The sequence below is a fragment of the Oryctolagus cuniculus genome, chromosome 8 (assembly GCF_051225735.1).
Source record: "Oryctolagus cuniculus isolate XC-2025 breed Fujian yellow rabbit chromosome 8, ASM5122573v1, whole genome shotgun sequence".
NCBI classification, from domain to species: domain Eukaryota; kingdom Metazoa; phylum Chordata; class Mammalia; order Lagomorpha; family Leporidae; genus Oryctolagus; species Oryctolagus cuniculus.
In genome coordinates, this window is record NC_142874.1 from 147,711,917 (window position 1) to 147,734,211 (window position 22,295).

General features: G+C 58.4%; 1 protein-coding gene across 5 annotated transcripts in view; it reads right to left on the reverse strand.

Annotated features, from left to right (window-relative positions):
* ARHGEF10 (Rho guanine nucleotide exchange factor 10) overlaps positions 1–22,295 on the reverse strand; it is a 118,120-nt gene that overhangs the window by 78,065 nt on the left and 17,760 nt on the right. For all 5 annotated transcript variants that reach the window (XM_070047238.2, XM_070047239.2, XM_070047237.2 and 2 more), the window contains 6 exons: positions 16,659–16,799; positions 15,869–16,156; positions 12,875–12,938; positions 10,160–10,236; positions 8,644–8,700; positions 3,347–3,510 (listed from right to left, as the gene is read on the reverse strand). In XM_070047238.2, coding sequence (XP_069903339.2) covers positions 3,347–3,510; positions 8,644–8,700; positions 10,160–10,236; positions 12,875–12,938; positions 15,869–16,156; positions 16,659–16,799 — 791 coding nt within the window. The remainder of the gene's footprint in view (positions 1–3,346; positions 3,511–8,643; positions 8,701–10,159; positions 10,237–12,874; positions 12,939–15,868; positions 16,157–16,658; positions 16,800–22,295) is intronic.

Genomic DNA, 22,295 nt, shown 5'->3' on the forward strand with positions numbered 1-22,295 from the left:
CTCACGTCCTGACCCCACCAGGCCTCGGCCACTTCCTGTCCAGCACTCTGCCAGGCCCTGCTCCTTCTCGCCCAGACCCGGGGCTGCTGTCCTCCCAGGGAGCAGAGCCTGGCAGGTGCGCAGCAAGGTGGGGGCTGCAGCAGACGGGGAGGGTAGGGGAGGGAAGGCTGCTTACATGCACCCCACCCTCCGCCAGCCCTTCTCCCTGAGGGAGCCTTGGGCAGGCTTACATCTCACCCTCACAGGTGCGCCCACTTCGCCTCAGACCCCCTTGCTACACCTGTGCCTGTGTCCAAACAAGACTCGGGCATCACCCTCCGTGGGGGCCACCTCTCTACAAGCTCCCGGCTCCCACCAAGCCGGTGGCTCCTGGAGAGCCTGGCAGGTGCCGCTGTCCCGGGGACCCACCTCTGGGGGCCGGCACCTGCCCACGGGGCTGGGGCTGGGGCCGCTCCTGGAGCCCGAGCAGGGGGTGGCTGCTCCAGGAGCCCCAGAAGGACCCCTGCTCTCACCGAGGCACCAGCCAGCACCCGGACAAATCACAAAGTATCCCTGGAAACAGGGCCGACGCGAGGGGACCTACTCCACAGTGAAGAACGGACCTCAGGACGTTCAGACCCAGCTGCTCTCAAACTTCCTGGTCCCAGGAACCTTTTAAGGAAAAAGCACTGAGAAGCCCAGGGAGCTCTGGTTCCCCTGGATCTCCATTTCCTGCACCAGCAGCTCCAACGGAATTCCCCATGCCTCGGCCAGCATTCAACGGCAGCACACCCATCACGTTACGTCAAATAACACTTACGCCAGGAACCGTATTTTCCCCAGCAAGAAAGAGCGGCACTGCTCTGCGCTTGTCTGGATCTCCCTTAGATGCAGTCGGACCCAGCGCGCAATTGGCAGAACTTCTAGAAAGTCCTGCACACGACAGTGAAACCCCGGTGCCCCGGAGCCCCAGGACCACCTTCTGAGAACTGCTGTTCCCACAGCACCGTCTGGTCCTCCCCAAGAAAGCAGGCGTCTGCTGCGGCGCTGGCCGAAGGTGGCGTGCACCAGCCTGGACTGCCATCAAGCGTCTCACTGTGTTCTCCTAGCGCTCTCTAAGCAGGCTCGGTCATGAGACCCACAGCACAGAGACACAAGCGGTTCCCACAGGCGCTCCACGGTGCCTGCAACACGCTCTCTCAGACAAACGGACCAACGGGCGGACAGGCTGACGGGAAGACAGACATCAGCCGCAGCAGGCTTGCCTGCACGTGCCGGCTCTTGAGAGATGAACATGCAGACGAGTGAGGCGTGCCATGGCAGCACAGGTGCACCCGAGCCAGGGCGCCACGTTCCGACACACAGATATGCCTGACACCTGTCCCACGTCGGACCCAGGAGACGCCTGAGTCCACCTGCACTGAGGGCAGCTGCCTGGGGACAGCCACCTGGGCACTGTCTCCACGATGGCGCCGGGCTCCCTGACGGGGGCGGCAGCACCTGTCCACCAGCCCTTGGCGCCTCCCACGTCCCCGGTGCACCCCTGGGGTCTCTTGTGTCAAGCACGGCGAGGGCACTTGCAGCAGTTTTCATAAAAAGCTGCTCTGAGGTGGTTTCCAGCAGCTTACAGGTGTTGCAGAAACACAGCTTCTGGAACCTGAGAACTCCACCCTGAGCGGGGCCTGACCGCGAGGCCCCACGTGGCCACACCCCTGCCGGGCTGTCTGGCAGTGTGGACGCAGAAGGGCAGGTGCTCCCTCCTGCTTTTCCCCTCCTGCTACCTCCCGCACTTCTCCCAGCAGCACGCAGCTCGGAGCCCCCACCAGGCGCCTGGCTTGCAGCGGGGACTCAGGTCCACTCAGCGCCAGGAGGGCAGATGGCCACCAGCCAGGCCTGGCCCAGTCCGTCTGCCCACAACCGTGAAAGGAAACCTGACTCAGCCAGCATGGAAGGAGCCCCGCCTGCTCACTGCTGAGGTCGGAGCCTGCACCGTCGTAAGTCTGTGTGCACTGAGCCTGACCCAGCTGCATCCACTCTAGCACCTCCTCGGGCGCCACAGCCCTCACTGTGCCACGGCCCTCACTGTGCCACGGCCCTCACTGTGCCACGGCCCTCACTGGGAGCCACGGCCCTCACTGGGTGCCATGGCCCTCACTGGGCCATGGCCCTCACTGGGAGCCACGGCCCTCACTGGGAGCCACGGCCCTCACTGTGCCACGGCCCTCACTGGGGGCCACAGTCCTCACTGTGCCACGGCCCTCACTGGGAGCCACGGCCACAGGGAGTCTCAAACTGCACAGGAGGCTTCAGGATCTCAACGTGTGAGAATACTGTTCCTGCTCTCCCACCGCACACGTGACAACACCCCGTCCCCGCACACGGACTGCACACGTGACAACACCCCGTCCCCACACACGGACTGCACACATGAGAACACCCCGTCCCCACACACGGACTGCACACGTGACAACACCCCGTCCCCACACACGGACTGCACACGTGACAACACCCCGTCCCCACACACGGACTGCACACATGAGAACACCCCGTCCCCACACACGGACTGCACACGTGACAACACCCCGTCCCCACACACGGACTGCACACGTGAGAACACCCCATCCCCACACACGGACTGCACACGTGACAACACCCCATCCCCACACACGGACTGCACACGTGACAACACCCCATCCCCACACACGGACTGCACACGTGAGAACACCCCATCCCCACACACGGACTGCACACGTGAGAACACCCCGTCCCCACACACGGACTGCACACGTGACAACACCCCGTCCCCGCACACGGACTGCACACGTGACAACACCCCGTCCCCGCACACGGACTGCACACGTGACAACACCCCGTCCCCGCACACGGACTGCACACGTGAGAACACCCCGTCCCCGCACACGGACTGCACACGTGACAACACCCCGTCCCCGCACACGGACTGCACACATGAGAACACCCCGTCCCCGCACACGGACTGCACACGTGACAACACCCCGTCCCCGCACACGGACTGCACACATGAGAACACCCCGTCCCCGCACACGGACTGCACACGTGACAACACCCCGTCCCTGCACACGGACTGCACACGTGACAACACCCCGTCCCCACACACGGACTGCACACGTGACAACACCCCGTCCCCGCACACGGACTGCACACGTGAGAACACCCCGTCCCCGCACACGGACTGCACACGTGACAACACCCCGTCCCCGCACACGGACTGCACACATGAGAACACCCCGTCCCCGCACACGGACTGCACACGTGACAACACCCCGTCCCCACACACGGACTGCACACGTGACAACACCGCGTCCCTGCACACGGACTGCACACGCACCTGCTTTTTGTGGTTGCTGCGCAGGAAGGGCCGCGGGAGCCCATGCTTGCACTCCGAGTCGCTCTGCTCTTCATAACTTTCAAATTCACTTGAGCTCCACCCGTACTCCAGAGAGCTGTTCCCACCTTCATCTCCGTTCTCCACGTCATCGTAAATCATCTCATCTGGAAACGCAATCACATTCAAGTGCAGTCACTCGACCCTGTCACAGAGCTGGGCACGCACAACGCAGACTCCTGAGCACAGCCCCGGCAAGGTCCCCTGGAACCCCTGAGGTGCAGACAGTGAGGCTGCGGTCTGAGGAAGGTCTCGGGGTTCTGACGAGTACCCAGCCCATGAACATTCTGACCACCAGGGATAAGAACCAATCACACCAACACCAAATAGCTGTGGTGATGTGGACTTTGCTTGAAGGAAATCACTCTATACATGAACACACAGAATACGAAATATTTGAGAAACTGAGAGATAACTGAGAGATGACAGAAGGATCGATGGACAGACATGAGGGAAGACTAGGTGGATAAACAGACATAAGTAGATGAGGGCCAAATAATGGCAGATGGATAGATGTACAGAGATATGATGGATCAATGGAAAGCTAAGTAATGGGTGGATGAATAGATGATGGATGGATAGATGGACTGAGGGAGGATGGATGGATGGACAGATGATGGATAGATGCATGGACATATGATGGCTGGATGGATGGACAGAAGATGGATGGATGGATGGGTGGATAGAAGATGGATGCATGGACAGATGATGGCTGGATGGAGAGATGATAGACGGATGGACAGATGATGATGGATGGATGGACAGATGATGATGGATGGATGGACAGATGATGGATGGATGGAGAGAAGATGGATGGGTTGATGGATGAACAGATGGGTGCAATGGATGGACAGGTGGAAGGATGGATGGACAGGTGATGGATAGATGACGGAAGAGATATTCAAATACTAACATAAGTGAAACTTACTTCAAATAGTTAAAATTTTTTGCTTTTGTGCTAAAAATGTTATAATAAAACTTACAAATACCCTGCTAACGTATTTAAGTGGCTTCCTCCCATGAGTCACTTCAGAATTACTGAAGACCACGTCATGCTCAGGCCACCAAACACAGTACAAAAGATCCTGATATCAACCCCCAGGGAGGGCTGCACATCTTCTATTTCATATCCTGTATTCTGCAAACATCCACTGAACCACGTGGTGCTGCCTCAGGACCCCCTGCTCCCCAGTCCTGGGTGAGGACTGAGACCCCAGTGCAGATGCCAGGAGAGCACCATGAGACACACACTAACAGGGAAATTAGCGGTGGGACAAGTCCACCCTGGCTCCCCACTCCCAGCGCCAACTGCACAGCACCAGGACTACAGAAAGTGAAGACAGCAGTTATCACCCCCAGATCACCGCCATTGCTCAGGAACTACGGCACACACGCTTCATGGTGCTCCAAGGTATACATGGCTTAAGAATGACTTGTGGGCTGGCGTTGTGGCACAGCGGGTTATGTTGCCGCCTGCAATGCCGGATCCCATGTGAGCACCGTGTGAGCCCCAGCTGCTCCATTGCCCATGCAGCTCTCTGCTGTGGCCTGGGAAAGCAGCAGAAGATGGCCCAAGTGCTTGGGCCCCCGCACCCACCTGGGAGACCTGGAAGAGTTCCTGGCTCCTGGGTCAGCCTGGCCCAGTCACAAAAACTTGGGGAGTGAATCAACAGATGGAAGTTCCCTTTCTCTCTTTTGGATAAATACATCTATTTTTTAAAAAAAAAGAATAATTTCTACAATTCTACTTTCCATATACTTGGTACTGGCCATACATTTTGCATTACACAAAAATTGGAATTCCCGAGATGTAAAAATATGAAACTGATTCCATATGCATGTCCAGCTGCCCACTCGAATGGAATTCAGCCTTCAAATCCTACGTAAGAAAGCCCTGGGGAAGCTCTTCTTTAAGACCAAGAGCAAGCTTGGCCCAACAATGACACTCAAAGGCTTTCACTGGGGCCGGCGCTGTGGCGCAGCAGGTCAAAGCCCTGGCCTGAAGTGCAGGCATCCCACATGGGCGCCGGTTCTAGTCCCAGCTGCTCCTCTTCCGGTCCAGCTCTATGCTATGGCCTGGGATGGCAGAGGAGGATGGCCCGGGTCCTTGGTCCCCTGCATGCACATGGGAGACCCAGAGGAGGCTCCTGGCTCCTGGCTTCAGATCCGCGCAGCTCCAGCCATTGCAACCAATTGGGGAGTGAACCATCAGATGGAAGACCTCTTTCTCTACCTCTCCTCTCTCTGTGTTTAACTCTGACTTTCAAATGAATGGATAAATCTTTAAAAAAAAAAAAAACTTTCACTGGCCAGAAGTCAGAATGAACTTCCCACTTTAAAAATCCCTACACGTTTCACGTTGCCCGAGCCTTGTAATACGTCTCCACCGAATTCAGGGTAGTTCTTTGGGCACACAAACCCCACCAGCTCACTTTCAACGCTCCCCAGAGCTTTTACGCAGAAACTCAGCAGCTGTGTCTCTCCTGACCAGCCCCGCTGTCCACGCTCAGCCACGGTGCAACCGAGGGGACCCCACTGCCAGCATGGGGAGGGAGGGCTCAGCGCCAAGGGCCAGGTTTATGCCACGTGAACTTCACCACAATAGAAACAGAGGGCAGCAACGTTCTGTGCCTCTCTGACGTTCCTCAAGGCCCTCCTCATCTCTGAGAACCTAACCCTGGGTGAGCACGGAGCAAGAAGCAACGTGGACCTGGGCGTCCCACAAACACCTGCAGCCCCACGTCCATCAGGCATGTCAACTGGTATGAGCAGCAAATTCCACAGTTTCTTAGACGGAGTCTCAGAGGTACAGTGCATCCAATTCCTTTAAAGCTATGTTTACTGGGGCAGCCATGGGATTGAGTGGCAAAGGCACCAGTTAAGGCTCCTGCACCCAGTATCAGCGCCTAGGCTCCAAGGCCAGCTGCAGCTCCCAATTCCAGCTTTCCTGGGAGGCAGCAGGTGCAGGCCCAAGCAGCTGGGTCCCCGTCACCCACACGGGAGACCTGGACTGAGTTATCAGCTCTCAGCTTCTGTCTGGCCCATCCCTGTCTGCTGCAGGCACTGGGGGAGCCAACGAGCAGATGGGGTCTCGCACTGGCCCTCTCTCACCCTACTTCTGCAAAATAAGCAAAAAGGAAACACGTGTGTGCGTGCGTGTGTGTGTGTGTGTGTGTGTAACAGTCACAATATACCACAGCACAAGGCAGGCATGTTTGAACATCACTTCTGAGCTATTAACGTATTATGCTACTTGTTCAGTGCTCGCTGAACTAAAGGCAGCAACACAGTGCTGCAGGGACACAGCTTAGGACCTGCCCCTCGCTGAGACTGGCACAGGTCTGTGCTGCAGTGAGCCACACACCCCCGGCCTAGGCTGGTCTAAGGTGATACGCTCAGGTGCCTCGATTCCTTCTCATCTTGCTTTGTGGTTGTCACTGTCTCTGACCACATACAAACACACACAGACACACACACACAGAGACACACACACACACGCATTAACGCAGATCACTGACTGTTAACCACGGTCTAACAGTCCACCCTGTAAATTCACCACGAAGACCACTCCAGCTGGACGGCCACCAGCGTCCCTCCTCTTCCTCTCCCACCAGAGCTGCACATCGGCACCGCACTCTTCTCTCCCTGCATTTGGGGGGGAGGGGAGGCTACTGGAGAAGGTACCACGGGGCCCCGGGCCAACGGCGGCACCGCGGTGGAGGACTGTCTGTGTGATCAAGTCAGACTCGTCTGCTTGACCTGGTCCCTCAGCTGTCACTGCTGAAGACTGTGCAGTTGCTTCTCTATTGTACACAGGTACACAGGTGTCGTCGCTGCTGGGCGCTGTGTGTCCCCCTCTGTAGTACACAGGTGTCCTCACTGCTGTGCACTGTGTGTCCTCTGTAGTACACAGGTGCACAGGTGTCCTCACTGCTGGGCACTGTGTGTCCCCCTCTGTAGTACACAGGTGTCCTCACTGCTGGGCTCTGTGTGTCCCCCTCTGTAGTACACAGGTGCACAGGTGTCCTCACTGCTGGGCGCTGTGTGTCCTCTGTTGTACACAGGTGCACAGGTGTTGTCACCTTGAGCACTGTGTGTTCTGTAGTACACAGGTGCATAGGTGTCGTCACAGCTGGGCACTGTGTGTCCCCCTCTGTAGTACACAGGTGTCGTCGCTGCTGGGCGCTGTGTGTCCCCCTCTGTAGTACACAGGTGTCCTCACTGCTGTGCACTGTGTGTCCTCTGTAGTACACAGGTGCACAGGTGTCCTCACTGCTGGGCACTGTGTGTCCCCCTCTGTAGTACACAGGTGTCCTCACTGCTGGGCTCTGTGTGTCCCCCTCTGTAGTACACAGGTGCACAGGTGTCCTCACTGCTGGGCGCTGTGTGTCCTCTGTTGTACACAGGTGCACAGGTGTTGTCACCTTGAGCACTGTGTGTTCTGTAGTACACAGGTGCACAGGTGTCGTCACAGCTGGGCACTGTGTGTCCCCCTCTGTAGTACACAGGTGTCGTCACAGCTGGGCACTGTGTGTTCTGTAGTACACAGGTGCACAGGTGTTGTCACTGCTGGGCGCTGTGTGTCCTGTTGTACACAGGTGCACAGGTGTCGTCACTGCTGGGCGCTGTGTGTCCGTCTCCTCTTCCTCACACACACCTTTGTGCCTGTCAGCCCTGATCACTGGGAACTCCCCCAGCAAGTGTTTGGATAACACTTCATTATTCAGGTCAAACTATTTACTGATCCACTCAGTGATCTTTTGGACCCTGAGCTAGAGAGCAGTGTGATTTCTGACTTCTAAATGTTTTGCTCAATCTCTTATTGCTGTTGCCGGGCTGTTATCTGGGAGTGAGATTGAACCAGTCGCTCTCCATCTGTTTATATTTTCTTTGAGTCACACTCACAGTTCATTCTTGGAAATAGTCTCCAAGTTCTGGAATCCACTTCCTCGAACACTCGGTTCAAGGATCCATGTCTCTAAGCCAGTCGTGCTACTGTCTTGTTCTGATCTCCCCAGTTTTTATTTGCATCCAACGTTAGTCAGTAGTTAACTCTTTCTGCTTGCTCAGGGTAATTAACTGCCTCACTCCCAGTGTTGTGGCACACACGTGCACACTCACACACACTCACACACACATACACATCCTACCACACGCCACCACTGAGCTGCAAGGCCACAGGTGAAAGTGGGGCCGCGCCACCAAGCTCAGTCTCCCAGAACCCAACCCAGAGATCCAACCTGGCTCAGAGTCTGAGTTTTCCCTTGGAACATCATCGTAAATTGCTTCTTCCGGATCTGGAATAAAAGGAAGGGACATTTTGAAAGCTTACCAAAGCCAACCAAGAGCAGTTCAAATCCGTCGTGTGCTCTGACGCTGTAGCCCTCCCCCAGGCTTCCCCAAGCACGAACCCCACTGCCTGGCAGAGCGTCTGCGTGGCGTGGGTGAGGGCAGCACACCAGCACCTGCCGGGAGCCCACGGCTTCCACGACTCCACGCTCAGTGACAGCTCTAGCGGCTCTGAGCACCTTCCAGCCGATGAGCTTAAGTGCAAAGCTGGGACAGAGATCCTGAAACACAGGGCGAACCAGGTGCTGCAGGCAACGGAGACCCTGACAGGCGATGACGCCACAGCGCTCTGCCTGCAGGGGCTGACGGCCAGACGTGGGCAAGCACGCGCAGCGCCCGGCCTCCCCTGGACTGCAGAACCGCGACCGCTTTCTCAGAAGCCAGGGGCTGGGGTGCGGGTTGTGGTCCACAGGAAAATATTTAGAATGTGCTGCAAGATGGCCACACAGCCATGAGCTTGGAATTTGTTCAGGTATCACGTGGAAATCCGTGTCTAAAAGAACGCTTGCGAGCCTCCAATGCACACGAGGAGTCCAAACCACAGGGCACCGCACGGAGCCGCGAAGCTGCTTCTGAGAAAGCAGTGGGAGAAAGGGACAAGACGGACACGCATGGACGGGGGCGGGGGGCACCCGCAGAAAGCCCTCCTCATGGCTGCGATCCAGGTCCGGCAGCACGGACGCTCATCGAACCGCAGCCACGGCGACGCCCTCCAGCCGGGCACTGCCCAGGGCTGGCTCCCAGGGCTTGTGTCCAGGCAGAGCCCCTGTCAGCGGCCGTCATGGGTCCCAGCACCAGGTAAGGGAGCACACAGCCGGATGTTACCCTGGAGCTGAGTGGCTACACCGTGATGTCAGCCTGGGACAGGTACCCCGGGAGCCCCGCTTAGCAGAGCCGTCATTCACGAGCACAACCCTCCAGGAGATAACCCCGTGAGCAGAATGCTCAGAGGGTTCTGCCCCGCCGGCCAGGCGTACGACCTAATGGCACAGTCGCCAGTGGCAGCAGGAGACCCGGTTAGGAAATCACCTTGGCTTTACCTTTACGGATTAAAAAACAGACACGCAGCTCTGGGTAAAGTAGTGCAATCTGTGAAATCACGCGTGGAAGCAAGGGAGGGAGCTCAGCGCACCCCCGCCTGCACCCCCACTCCCCGCTGGGGTCCCACTGTGAGCGGCTGCGCCCCCGAGGCCGGTGCGTCCTGGACGGCAGCCGGCATGCGGCAAGGCGCCCACACCCAGAGCGCGGCCTGGCAGCCCTGGAAGTCTCCGCACAGGCAGCTCGCGGCTGGGAACGTATCCCCAGCCCCCCCGCCCCAAGCCCGGGCAGCCCGGCGTGCACACTGCCCCTGTGCTGCTCAGGTGAGCCCGCGCCAGCGAGGACGAGACCGTGAGGGGCGGTACTCACTCTCCATCCACGCCGTGTTGGCCGGGTCAGCCACCCAGCGGGCCAGGGCACTGTCTTCCTTATTAACCTGGTCATCGCTTGGAGAAAAGAGACGTGGCATCAGAGGACTGCACACACTCTGCCGGGTCACTAGGCTGCTGACTGCGCCCAGAGTGTGTGGTGTGTACATGTGTGTGTGTGTGTGTGCATGTGTGCGACTACATGTGTGTACTTGTGTGTGCATGTGCATGTTCATGTGTGTAAACATGTGTGTGCGTGTGTATTGTATGTGTGCAGTCTGTGTATGTATTGTGAGTACGTGTGTACTTGTATGTGTGCATGTCTGTGTGGTAACTACATGTGTATGTGTGTATATGCATGCATGATTACATGTGTGCAGCTTTACGTGTGTCTCCGTAGGTGTGTGTGCATGTGCGTATTTGTGTGTGTAAACATGTGTGTGCATGTGTGTATTGTATGTGTGCACATCTGTGTATGTATTGTGAGTACGTGTGTACTTGTATGTGTGCAGTCTGTGTGGTAACTACATGTGTATGTGTGCATGTGTGAGTACATGCATGATTACATGTGTGCAGCTTTATGTGTGTCTCCGTAGGTATGTGTGCATGTGTGAATATGTGTGCACATGTGTGTATTGTATGTGTGCACATTCACAGATTCATAGAATTGCATACTAGGGAAAAAACTATGCAGAGACTTCAAGTCTCGCACCAAAGTGAACTCCCTAAACCTTAAATTCCACGTGTCCACTTGTGCAGTGCCTCGGGAGGCACGGATGCACGGGACAAGCAGGTCACTCATGCCGAGGGCTGGCTGGCGCGAGAGTTCATCACGCGGCTTATAAACCGCTTACTCCTGGGATTTGCCAGGAACATGTTCAGACTGCACTGACCGTGCGGAAACCAAGGACAGAGAAACAGTGGACGTGGTGGACGTAGAGCCCAGGGCAGGCTGCACGCAGCTTGTGGGCTGTGTGGATGGAAGCCAGGGCCACCCTCAGCGGGGTCGCCTAGGGCTGCATGTGCCAGCCTCCGTGGTGGGATCACATCTGGACACAAAAGAACGGCGGCCAGGAGGAACTGGGCCCGGTATCTAACCACCCTGCAGGTGTAAACTTCTTCCTAACGGCAGAAACCCCGAGGCTGTCGTCACACGGCATTCCACAGTCTTTTCCTTATAATACTCATTCTTTAAAACAGATTTTTATTTACTTATCTGAAAGGCAGAATTACACAGAGAGACGGGGGCGGGGGGACAGAGGGAGACGAGAGAGAGAGGGGGAGAGAGAGGTCTTCCATCCGCTGGCTCACTCCCCAGGTGGCCACCGCAGCCAGGCCGGGCCAGGCCGGAGCCAGGAGCCAGGAGCGCCACCCAGGCCTCCCACATGGAGACACCTGAGCCATCCTCTCTGCCTTTCCCAGGCCATGAGCAGGGAGCTGGATCAGAAGAGGAGCAGCCGGGACAGGAACCGGCGCCCACATGGGATGCTGGCGTCCCAGGCGGCAGCTCCACCTGCTGTGCCACAGCGCTGGCCCCAGGATCCACCCTTTGATGGGCATGTTTCTCTCAATCAGCGTGAGATCACCGGTGACAAAGCGCTGGTCTGGAAGTGTGTGTCCCACGAGGGGCCAGGCTGGCCGCACTCGTGGTGTAATCACATTCAGCCTCAGAGGGCGGGCGCTGTGGCGCACGGGTTAAGCCTCCATCTGTGACGCCAGAATCCCCCGTCAAGCCCTGGTTCAAGGTCCTGTCGCTCTGCTTCAGACCCAGCTCCCTGCTGCGGCCTGGGAAAGCAGCCGCCGACGGTCCAAGCGCTGGAGCCCCTGCACCCACGTGGGAGGCCCCGATGGCGTTGCAGGCTCCAGCACTGGCCATCATGGCCACTTAGGAAGTGAACAGCAGATGCAAGATGGATGACCCATCCTTCTCTCTGCCCTTACTTCCTGGAGAGATACTTTGTCTCTCCAAGCCCTGGCTGGCCAGATAAACAAAGCAACAAAGTAAGCGTACAAGCCAGCAAAGGGGCAAGGGCTCAGCGCCAGGGTCTGACTGATCCACCCCAATGCCTCAGGGAAGACTGGGGTCCCCTCTCTGCAGCCCCCCCTCCCTCCCTCTCTCCCCCTCCCTCTCCTTCTCTCTCTCTGCAGCTCCCCCTCCCTCCCTCTCTCTCCCCCTCCTTCTCCTTCTCTCTCTCTCTCTGCAGCTCCTCTCTCCCCCTCCCTCTCCCTCTCCTTCTCTCTCTCCTTCTCTCTCTCTCTCCCACTCTCCCGCCTTCTCTCTCTCTCTCCCCCATTCTCCCTCCCTCCCTCTCTCTCCCCCTCCCTCTCCTTCTCTCTGCAGCTCCCCCTCCCTCCCTCTCTCTCCCCCTCCCTCTCCCTCTCCTTCTCTCTCTCTCCCACTCTCCCTCCCTCTCTCTCCCCCTCCCTCTCCCTCTCCTTCTCCTTCTCTCTCTCTCTGCAGTTCCCCCTCCCTCCCTCTCTCTCCCCCACTCTCCCTCCCTCTCTCTCTCTCTCCCACTCTCCCTCCCTCTCTCTCTCTCCCCTCTCTCTGCAGCTCCCCTCCCCTCTCTGCTTTCTCTGATGTTGCACAAAGGGGCTGCCTGGTGACCAGGGAGGCCGGTGCACTGGGGAGGGCCCCCCGGGAGAGCTGGGGAATGGGCACTGGGCAGCGGATGCGCCTGGCGGGAGCGGTGCAGACGTGAAGTCCGTGAGGTACCTGTTCGGAGGGTCCTCGGAGCTCAGGGAGTTACAGGGGCGGTCTTCAGGGAATCCCGGTGTTTCTGTGGGGACAGAAAACAGCAGGGCTTTATGCCTGACCAGTGCTGTGACGACGACTTCCTGTTTCCCTTTCTTATCAATCACGGCCAGCCTTAAACAGCAGGAAGACGGCCACAGACAGGTTGGAAATTCTTAGCTTCTAGATAAAACGTACCCAAAAACAGAGAATACGATGTGATATCCCTCGGTCTTTTGAAACGGCGGCAGCAAAACACTGGCACCAGAATAAACCAGCCGGAGTGAAAAGGAAACACGATGCTCCCTCCCATGTCTTCAGTTTTCACGGGGACTTTGATTTATTTGAAGGCGCCCCTAACTGGCAAACTCAAAAGGTTTTCCAGGGAGAAGCAGGTAAGCTGGTGGCAGATGACAGCAAGCAGGCACACACACGCACACATTCAGTGCACGTCTGCCTGGGCTCTGTCCCGGAGGCCCGTGCCTGGCTCTCCAGCACCACCGGGGCTCGGCAGAGGCCCAGGTGCAAGCTCTGTTCCACCTGCGAGGGCGGGACGCGTGGCGTGTGCAGGAGTGAGGACCCCTCGCGTGCAGATGCAGGCGGCTGGCGGACAGGAGACGCAGCGACCACAGCTGCATACTGCGCATGGCCGCCTGCCCCCGAGGGCCCTGTCCCTGCCGTCAGCACAGCCCAAAGTCCACGTGGGCAACAGGAGAGGCCCTCGGCCCAGCCTGCATGTCCGTGAGCTGCACCGGCAACGCTGCCCGTCAACAGCCTTCCCAACAGGCTCACTGGACGGCTAAGCAATAGCTCCTGACCAAAGCCCAGTAGCACAGAGCTCAGCCACAGCAGCTGGGCCACCTCAGCCCCGAGGACGCTCTCCTGGCCACTAGGGGACGCCAAATTGTAGGGGAGGCACACGCTGAGTGGCGGGATCTGCCAGGCCACCAGGAAGGCAGGCACCCACCACCCGCACCCCGAGGACCACCACCGCCCATTCCTGCGCCAGGGCCCGCAGCAGGTCACGGGCAGCTCCAGGGAGACAGCGGGTCCACTTGCTCCAACACTCGCTCTCCCCACCACGGTACAAACAGCCCCGAGATGCTCACGTGCCACGCAGGTGGAGGGGCCGGGCCCAGCTGTCCGCCCCGTGGCTCTGGCGTGGATCCCACACTGCCCTGTCTGCTCTCACAGCCCCACCCAGGGAAGGTTTTCCTTCCTTGAGCTCCTCTTCCCAGGAAGTGGGGCCTGGGTGCCGAGTTGGGGGAGATGGAGAGCAGCGGCCGAGGTGGGGAGGCGGAGAGCAGCAGCCGGCACGACACAGCTGGCTCTGTGCCCCCCACCGCTCCACCACCCGCCCCGGCAGGCTTGGGGCCAGGGAAGCGTGCAGGCTGAGCGTCCCTCATCGTCAGTGCTCGGGGTAAGCAGGGCTGGGGTCCGGAGTTCTTCACTTGCTGGGACATCGGCAAATACGTTGGGCGGCCTCTTGCGTGGGACCGGGGTCCAGGCAGGAAACTGCCCCACACGCACGGATTCCCAAGGCCACCCTGTATCTCTCGTGTGCCTGTGTCAGGCACGGAGTGCCAGTGCGGGGCCGCGTCGGCGCTCGGCAGCTCTCAGATCTGGGGGTGTGCAGGGCCGAGGGTTGAGGCTCGGGCTCTGGGTGCGATTCCTGCCTGCTACTGCCTGGCCTGGCGCCACCCTGGGGAAAGCCACGTCGGGTGCCTGGGACCCTGAGCTGGCCCTTGGCGGGGCTGTGGTCACAGGGCAAGCCTGGCACCTGCCTGCCCTGTGGCCTGTCACACATGCACCACTGCCCCGAGTCCCCCGTGGGAGCAGGGCTGCAGTGGGCGCCGCGCCCTATAACCTCAGCACCGTGAGTGCAGGGGCCCTCTGCTCCCCAAGTGCCTGGCCTGCAGAGACAGGGAAAGTGACTGAGGGACGCTCTCCCCAATGCTGGCACGGACGGCAGGGCTCAGGTGGCAGCTCCAGCGCCGGCTCTAGGTGGGCAGTGTGGGGGTCAGCAAATTGGTTGAAAATCGCACCAAGCAAATATCTGTAAGTGGTGCTCCATTACGTAGAACGGTCACATAATTTCAAAGCGCAAGCAAACCGCACTGACACGGGTGCGACTTCCTTAACCACACACTCTCCACGGCCCCTGTGCCCTCATGGGCCTCACCCCTCCCTCGGTGACAGCAGCTCCAGCAGCGCCGTGAATCCCGGCAAATTCCCCGCAGACACTGCTCATCCCCGCGGGAGAACGCACGGAATGGGGGCCGGGGCCCGGGAGCTGACCCCTCCGGGGAAAGACGGCACGCGGTGGGATTCAGCGGGGAACACCGATGCTGCCTCAGCGTCTCAGCTGGGTCGACTCTGAACCCACCAGGAGGGGACCGCCCTGTCCCCCACCCTCCCCCGGCACCTGACCTGCAGCAGGCAGCTCGCAGCCCACCCCCGGCCTCAGCTGACTCACAGGGCCCCGGGCAGGCCTGAAGCAGCAGACCTGGCCGGGTCAGCCCAGCCACAGGGCGGCAGGGGGCCCTCCACCCTCCCTGGAGGGGATGCGGAGGCAACACCAACACCCGTCCCAGAGCCAGGGACACGCGGGCCTGACAGCTCCATGCAGCTGCTGCTCCCCCGTCCCTCTGCACCCCACCCCCCGCACCGCGCCCTCTGTGGCTGCAACCCCAGACCTCTGGCCCTGGGAGGCCCCTCACCCCAGCACCGCAGCGTGGGAACCAGCACTGCCAGTTGTCCTCGCCCGTCCCCCCACCCCCTTCCATCCAGCCCAGGTGCACAGCTGCTCCCCCATTGGCATAACCCTCGGGCAGAACAGCAGGTGACAAACCCCAGAAGGTGGCACAGGGCTGGGGCAAAGGTCACACAAGTCCTCCCTAGTTGACAGCTAGACTAAGCACACACCACCCAGCCAGCAGATCCCTGAGGCCGGCAGAGGGCAGAGGGCGGCCGTACCTTCTTCCTCCACCGACGTGGTGCGGATGATGACCGGGCTGGAGTAGGCCGGCAGCAGGAGGGGCAGGCTCGAGGGCACGGCATAGCCGCAGGGCACAGGCACCGAGTACCCACTGGGCACGTGCGGGCCCACACTTTCCTCCTCGGCGAGCGGGTCCGGGGCCGGAGGCGGGTCCTCCTGCAGGGGTGTGATGTCAATGACCGAGTAGGGGTTCACTCTGGTCGGGGCCACAGGCTTGGCTGGTTCTGCCACCAGGCCGGCTTCTGTTCCAGCTCCGGTTTCAGCCCCTGGAGGACCCAAAGGAGACCTGTCAGCAGGTGCAGGGCGCAGTGGACCGCCCCCCACCCAGTCCCACCTGGCCAATTGTCCAGGGCGTAGCCTGCCTGCCATCCAGGCACAGGCCGGAAGGGAAGGAGGTGCCAGACCCACGAGGTGGCTCCCAGGCACATCCACAGCTCCCGGGGGACTAGCTGAGCCAGGACGGCCTCACAGGGAGATGGGGGAGCCAGTGCAGCCAGAGGCACAGGAGCCCACAGGCTTCGGGGGCCACGTGGACTGCTCTGAATCCCTCCACCGCCTCTGCACTCAGAGCCTTGGCAAAGCCCTGTGGGAGGCGGCAGGACGTCCCCCTTCCGGGATACAAAGCCAGAGCGACAGGGCTGGAGCCCACTGGAGCCTGGGTGCCGTTCCGGTCCTCCGGCCCCTGGAAGGCGAGCCTCCCCTGCAGCACTCAATCTGGCAGGAGAGGAGGAACCAGGATTCCCGAGCCCAGGCCAGGGCGGGACTCACCCGAGGGGCCGGCAGCTGACGGGGCGCCTCCCCGGTCTGCTTCTGGGATTTCATCTCCGCTGTCAAAATCAAACTGCTCCCCCTCCTCCTCCTCCTCCTCCTCCTCCTCGTTGTTGTTGGTGTCGTATTTCACTTCGTTTTCTGAAATTACAGCCGCATCGGTTACAGCGCCGGCATCCAGGCACGTTCTGGACCGGAGAGGACCACGAGGCAGCTGTGGACAGCACACGCACCCACTGGGACGTGGCCAAGCCTCCCGTGGCACCTGCCGTCCGCCCTGCCCCAGGACAAGCACGCAGCTTGTCCGACTTCCTTTGAACAGGACCTGCAACCCAGCCCACGGCACGGTCACCCGCTGACACAGCGCATTCCACTACGCAGAACCCAAGACTGGGTGCCGACTTCTGGGAGCAGAGCAGTCGGCTGATCTCTTTCTAAGGCCCAGGGCGCTGCCATTCCTTCTACAGGTCTCTATCAGGAGACGCACGCCGTGGACGACGCTGAGGCAGCTCTGGAACCCACGAGTGTGAGTGTGGCCCCTCAGGACTCTGCAGGACTCTCAGTCCTCCGAACTGAGCACGTGCGGAGGTGGACACAGAGGCAGGCCTGCCCCAGGGTGGGTGCTTGCGGCCAGGGACATGGGGGCCTCCGGAAGGTGGGGCCAGTCCCTCCCTGCGCCACCCCCTGCGGGGGGCACCCAGGCCCCTTCTGTGCCCTCCCTGGCTCCCACCGAATTGGCTGAATTCCAGGGAAGTGGTCAGGGCTCAGCTCTCCAGCCCCTAGACGGAGAGGCACGGTCCCAGAGAAAGACTTTGCTGCCTCGGACCACGAACGGGGTCCACGAAAGCTCCCCTGCCAGGGATCAGGGCCAGCACAAGACCCCCAGCACCAGGATGCAAGAGAGAAGGGGACTGCAAGCGCAGGCGACAGAGTGGCCACTGTCAGGTGGGGAGGGACCCAGGGAGAGCATCCACAGAGCTGCCCCCGCCCCATCCGCCCCAGGAACCTGGATGGTCTCAGAGAGAGGCCTGCACATGCCAGACCTACCCATAGGCCACTGCAAAGAGCAACGTGCTCCGGAGACCTCTGCAGGGAACTGGGTCTCAGGTCTCCAACAACAAACAGCACCAGGCACGATCAGAACACACGACTAGGACACAGGTGCACACAGCACTGGGCACACCCAGGACACACGACTGTGACACAGGTGCACACAGCACTGGGCACACCCAGGACACATGACTAGGACACAGGTGCACACAGCACTGGGCACACTCAGGACACTTGACTGTGACACAGGTGCACACAGCACTGGCACACCCAGGACACATGACTGTGACACAGGAGCACACAGCACTGGGCACACTCAGGACACTTGACTGTGACACAGGTGCACACAGCACTGGACACACCCAGGACACACGACTGTGACACAGGGGCACACAGCACTGGACACACTCAGGACACATGACTGTGACACAGGTGCACACAGCACTGGGCACACTCAGGACACACGACTAGGACACAGGTGCACACAGCACTGGCACACCCAGGACACACGACTGTGACACAGGCGCACACAGCACTGGCACACCCAGGACACACGACTGTTGTCGCTCCCCCTCTTCGTGGAGGAACGACACAGGACCCTGCGCTGTTCTTTCGTCTGCTCGGCCCTCCCCGGGTTTGCTGCTGGTTCTTCCCGGGTTGGCTACTATCCCTTCCACCTCCGTGGAAGGGCAGTTCCCCCTGGCCGCATTCCCCACTTCCGCAGGGGAGCGGCACACCGCCGGCCGGTTTTCTCGGGGGCTGCACGGGTTCCCTTAGATGTTCCCCATAGATGTTCCTGGTGCATGCCGTCTCTCTCCTCCTTTATAGTCCTCCTCCGCCAATCCCAACTCGGCTGCCCACACGCCGAGTACGCTGCTCTCCTCCAATCAGGAGCAAGTCCTACAGTTTATTGGTTGAACTGGAGGCAGCTGGGTAGAAGCTGTTTTCTCCTCTCCCAGCGCCATATTGTGGGAGAGCAGATGCATAGAATAAGTCTTAATTCCAGTAACAGTCTAGTCCGAGCTGCTCCCCACAGAGGAGAGCAGATGCATAGAATAAGTCCTAATTCCAGTAACTTAGTCCAGTCCGAGCTGCTCCCCACAACTGTGACACAGGGGCACACAGCACTGGACACACTCAGGACACACGACTGTGACACAGGCCCACACAGCACTGGGCACACTCAGGACACACAACTATGACACAGATGCACACAGCACTGGCACACCCAGGACACACGACTGTGACACAGGGGCACACAGCACTGGGCACACTCAGGACACACGACTGTGACACAGGTGCACACAGCACTGGGCACACCCAGGACACATGACTAGGACACAGGTGCACACTGCACTGGGCACACCCAGGACACATGACTAGGACACAGGTCCACACTGCACTAGGCACACTCAGAACACATGACTAGGACACAGGTGCACTGGGCACACTCAGGACAAACAACTGAGGCAGGTCCACACTGCACTGGGAACACGCAGGACACATGACTAGGACACAGGTGCACACTGCACTGGGCACACTCAGGACACAAGACTGTGACACAGGTCCACACTGCACTGGGCACACTCAGGACACATGGCTATGACACAGGTCCACACAGCAGTAGGCACACTCAGGACACACGGCTATGACACAGGTCCACACTGCACTGGGCACACCCAGGACACACGACTGTGACACAGGTACACACAGCACTGTTGTGACACAGGAGCACATAGCACTATGCACACTCAGGACACATGACTATGACACAGGGGCACACTGCACTGGGCACACTCAGGACAGACTATGACACAGGAGCACACTGCACTGGGCACACTCAGGACACATGGCTATGACACAGGTCCACACTGCACTGGGCACACCCAGGACACACAACGATGACTCAGGTACACACAGCACTGGGCACACTCAGGACACACAACGATGACTCAGGTACACACAGCACTGTGCACACTCAGGACACACGACTGTGACACAGGGGCACACTGCACTGCGCACACTCAGGACACACAACTGAGGCAGGTGCACACTGCACTAGGCATACTCAGGACACACGACTGTGACACAGGAGCACACTGCACTGGGCACACTCAGGACACAAGACTATGACACAGGTGCACACTGCACTGGGCACACTCAGGACACAAGACTATGACACAGGTGCACTGTGCACACTCAGGACACACAACTGAGGCAGGTGCACACTGCACTGGGCACACTCAGGACACACGACTATGACACCGGTGCACACAGCACTGGGCACACTCAGCACACACTACTATGACACAGGTGCACACAGCACTGGGCACACCCAGCACACACTACTATGACACAGGTGTACTTGCTATGATTTCTCTGCCCACTTGTGCCATAAATCATATTTCATGGCTGCTGATCTAAATTGCATTTAGCAATGCATTTTTGAAAACTGATTTTTCTTCAAGTTTGGCCACATCTGGCACAAAACGGGCTCTTGGGTGTCAGTGACAGCTCCAGTGCAGGCTGTGGGAACCCACGTGCCCCTCGGCAGGGAAGCCCACGGCCGTCTCTGGGGCTTCAGGAAGGAAAGCTGACACAGCAGCCCGCAGGCTCTGGGGACAAGGACCTGTGTGTTCTCTAACAAACACGAGCATGCAGCCGGCACTGACTGCTCCCACGGGACACGCCCTGCCACGCGAGTGAGTGATGAGCAGGTGAGGGGCCTCCTGTGTCTCTAAACTGCACTCATTTCCACTGACAGAACTTGAAACCCACAAGTGGAAGAGAAACATCCAAGAAATTCCTCCCTTCCCAACACCAACCATCCTGTCCATGTCAGATAACACAGAACCAGCAGTGTACACCACACCTGTGTGCACAACACTGTCTCAGTGCACACACCTGTGTACACAACACTGTCCTCAGTACACACACCTGTGCACACTGTCCGCATGTACACACCTGTGTACACAACACCTGTGTACACAACACTCTCAGTGCACACAACTCCAGTGTACACAACACTCTCAGTGCACACACCTGTGTAAACACTGTCTCAGTGCACACACCTGTGTACACAACACTGTCCTCAGTACACACACCTGTGCATACTGTCAACATGTACACACCTGTGTACATAACACTCTCAGTGCACACACCCATGTACACAACACTCTCAGTGCACACAACTCCAGTGTACACAATGCTGTCTCAGTGCACACAGCTGCAAACACAATACTGTCTCAGTGCACACACCTGTGTACACAATACTCTCAGTGCACACACCTGTGTACACAACACTGTCTCAGTACACACACCTGTGTACACCACACTCTCAGTGCACACAACTCCAGTGTACACAACACTGTCTCAGTGCACACAATACCTGTGTAAACAACACTGTCTCAGTGCACACACTTGTATACACCACACTGTCCTCAGTGCACACACCTGTATTCACAACACTGTCCTCAGTGCACACACCCTTTTCACAACACTGTCCTCAGTGCACACAACACCTCTGTATATAACACCTGTGTACACAATACTGTCTCAGTACACACACCTGTGTACACAACACTGTCTCAGTGCACACACCTGTGTACACAACACTCTCAGTGCACACAACTCCAGTGTACACAACGCTGTCTCAGTGCACACAGTTGCAAACACAACACTGTCTCAGTGCACACACCTGTGTACACAACACTGTCTCAGTGCACACACCTGTGTACACAACACTGTCTCAGTGCACACAGCTGCATATACAACACTGTCCTCAGTACACACACCTGTGTACACAACACTGTCTCAGAGCACACAACACCTCTGTACATAACACCTGTGTACACAACACTGTCCTCAGTATTAGGGAAGAGTTGGCTCCCCCACCGTGGGGTCACAGGTCACAGTGAGAGAAGGGACAACTCTTGCACACTGGGGTCACAGGTCACGGAACTTTTCTGTACACACTGAAAATATGGAGGACTCTGTTCTCATCAGGCCGACACCTCTGCAGTGTGATGGTGACACTCATCTCTGTCGTTATGCCTTGTGTGTCATTACACCATGTGTGTCATTGCACCGTGTATTGTCACACCACGTGTGTCGTTACACCACATGTCGTTATGCCACGTGTTGTTACACCATGTGTGTTGTTGCACCATGTGTGTTGTTGCACCATGTGTGTTATTATGCCATGTGTGTTATTATGCCGTGTGTGTCGTTACACTGTGTGTCATTACACGTGTGTCGTTATGCCACATGTGTTGTTGCACCATGTGTGTTGTTATGCCGTGTGTCATTACACCATGTGTGTCGTTACACTGTGTGTCATTACACCACGTGTGTCGTTATGCCGCGTGTCGTTATACAGCTTGTTATTACACCGTGTGTATTGTTACACCATGTGTGTCGTTATACCATGTGTGTTGTTATGCTGTGTGTGTTGTCATGCCATGTGACATTACACCATGTGTGTCGTTACACTGTGTGTCATTACACCACGTGTCATGCTGCGTGTCATTATACAGCTTGTTATTACACCGTGTGTATTGTTACACCATGTGTGTCGTTACGTCGTGG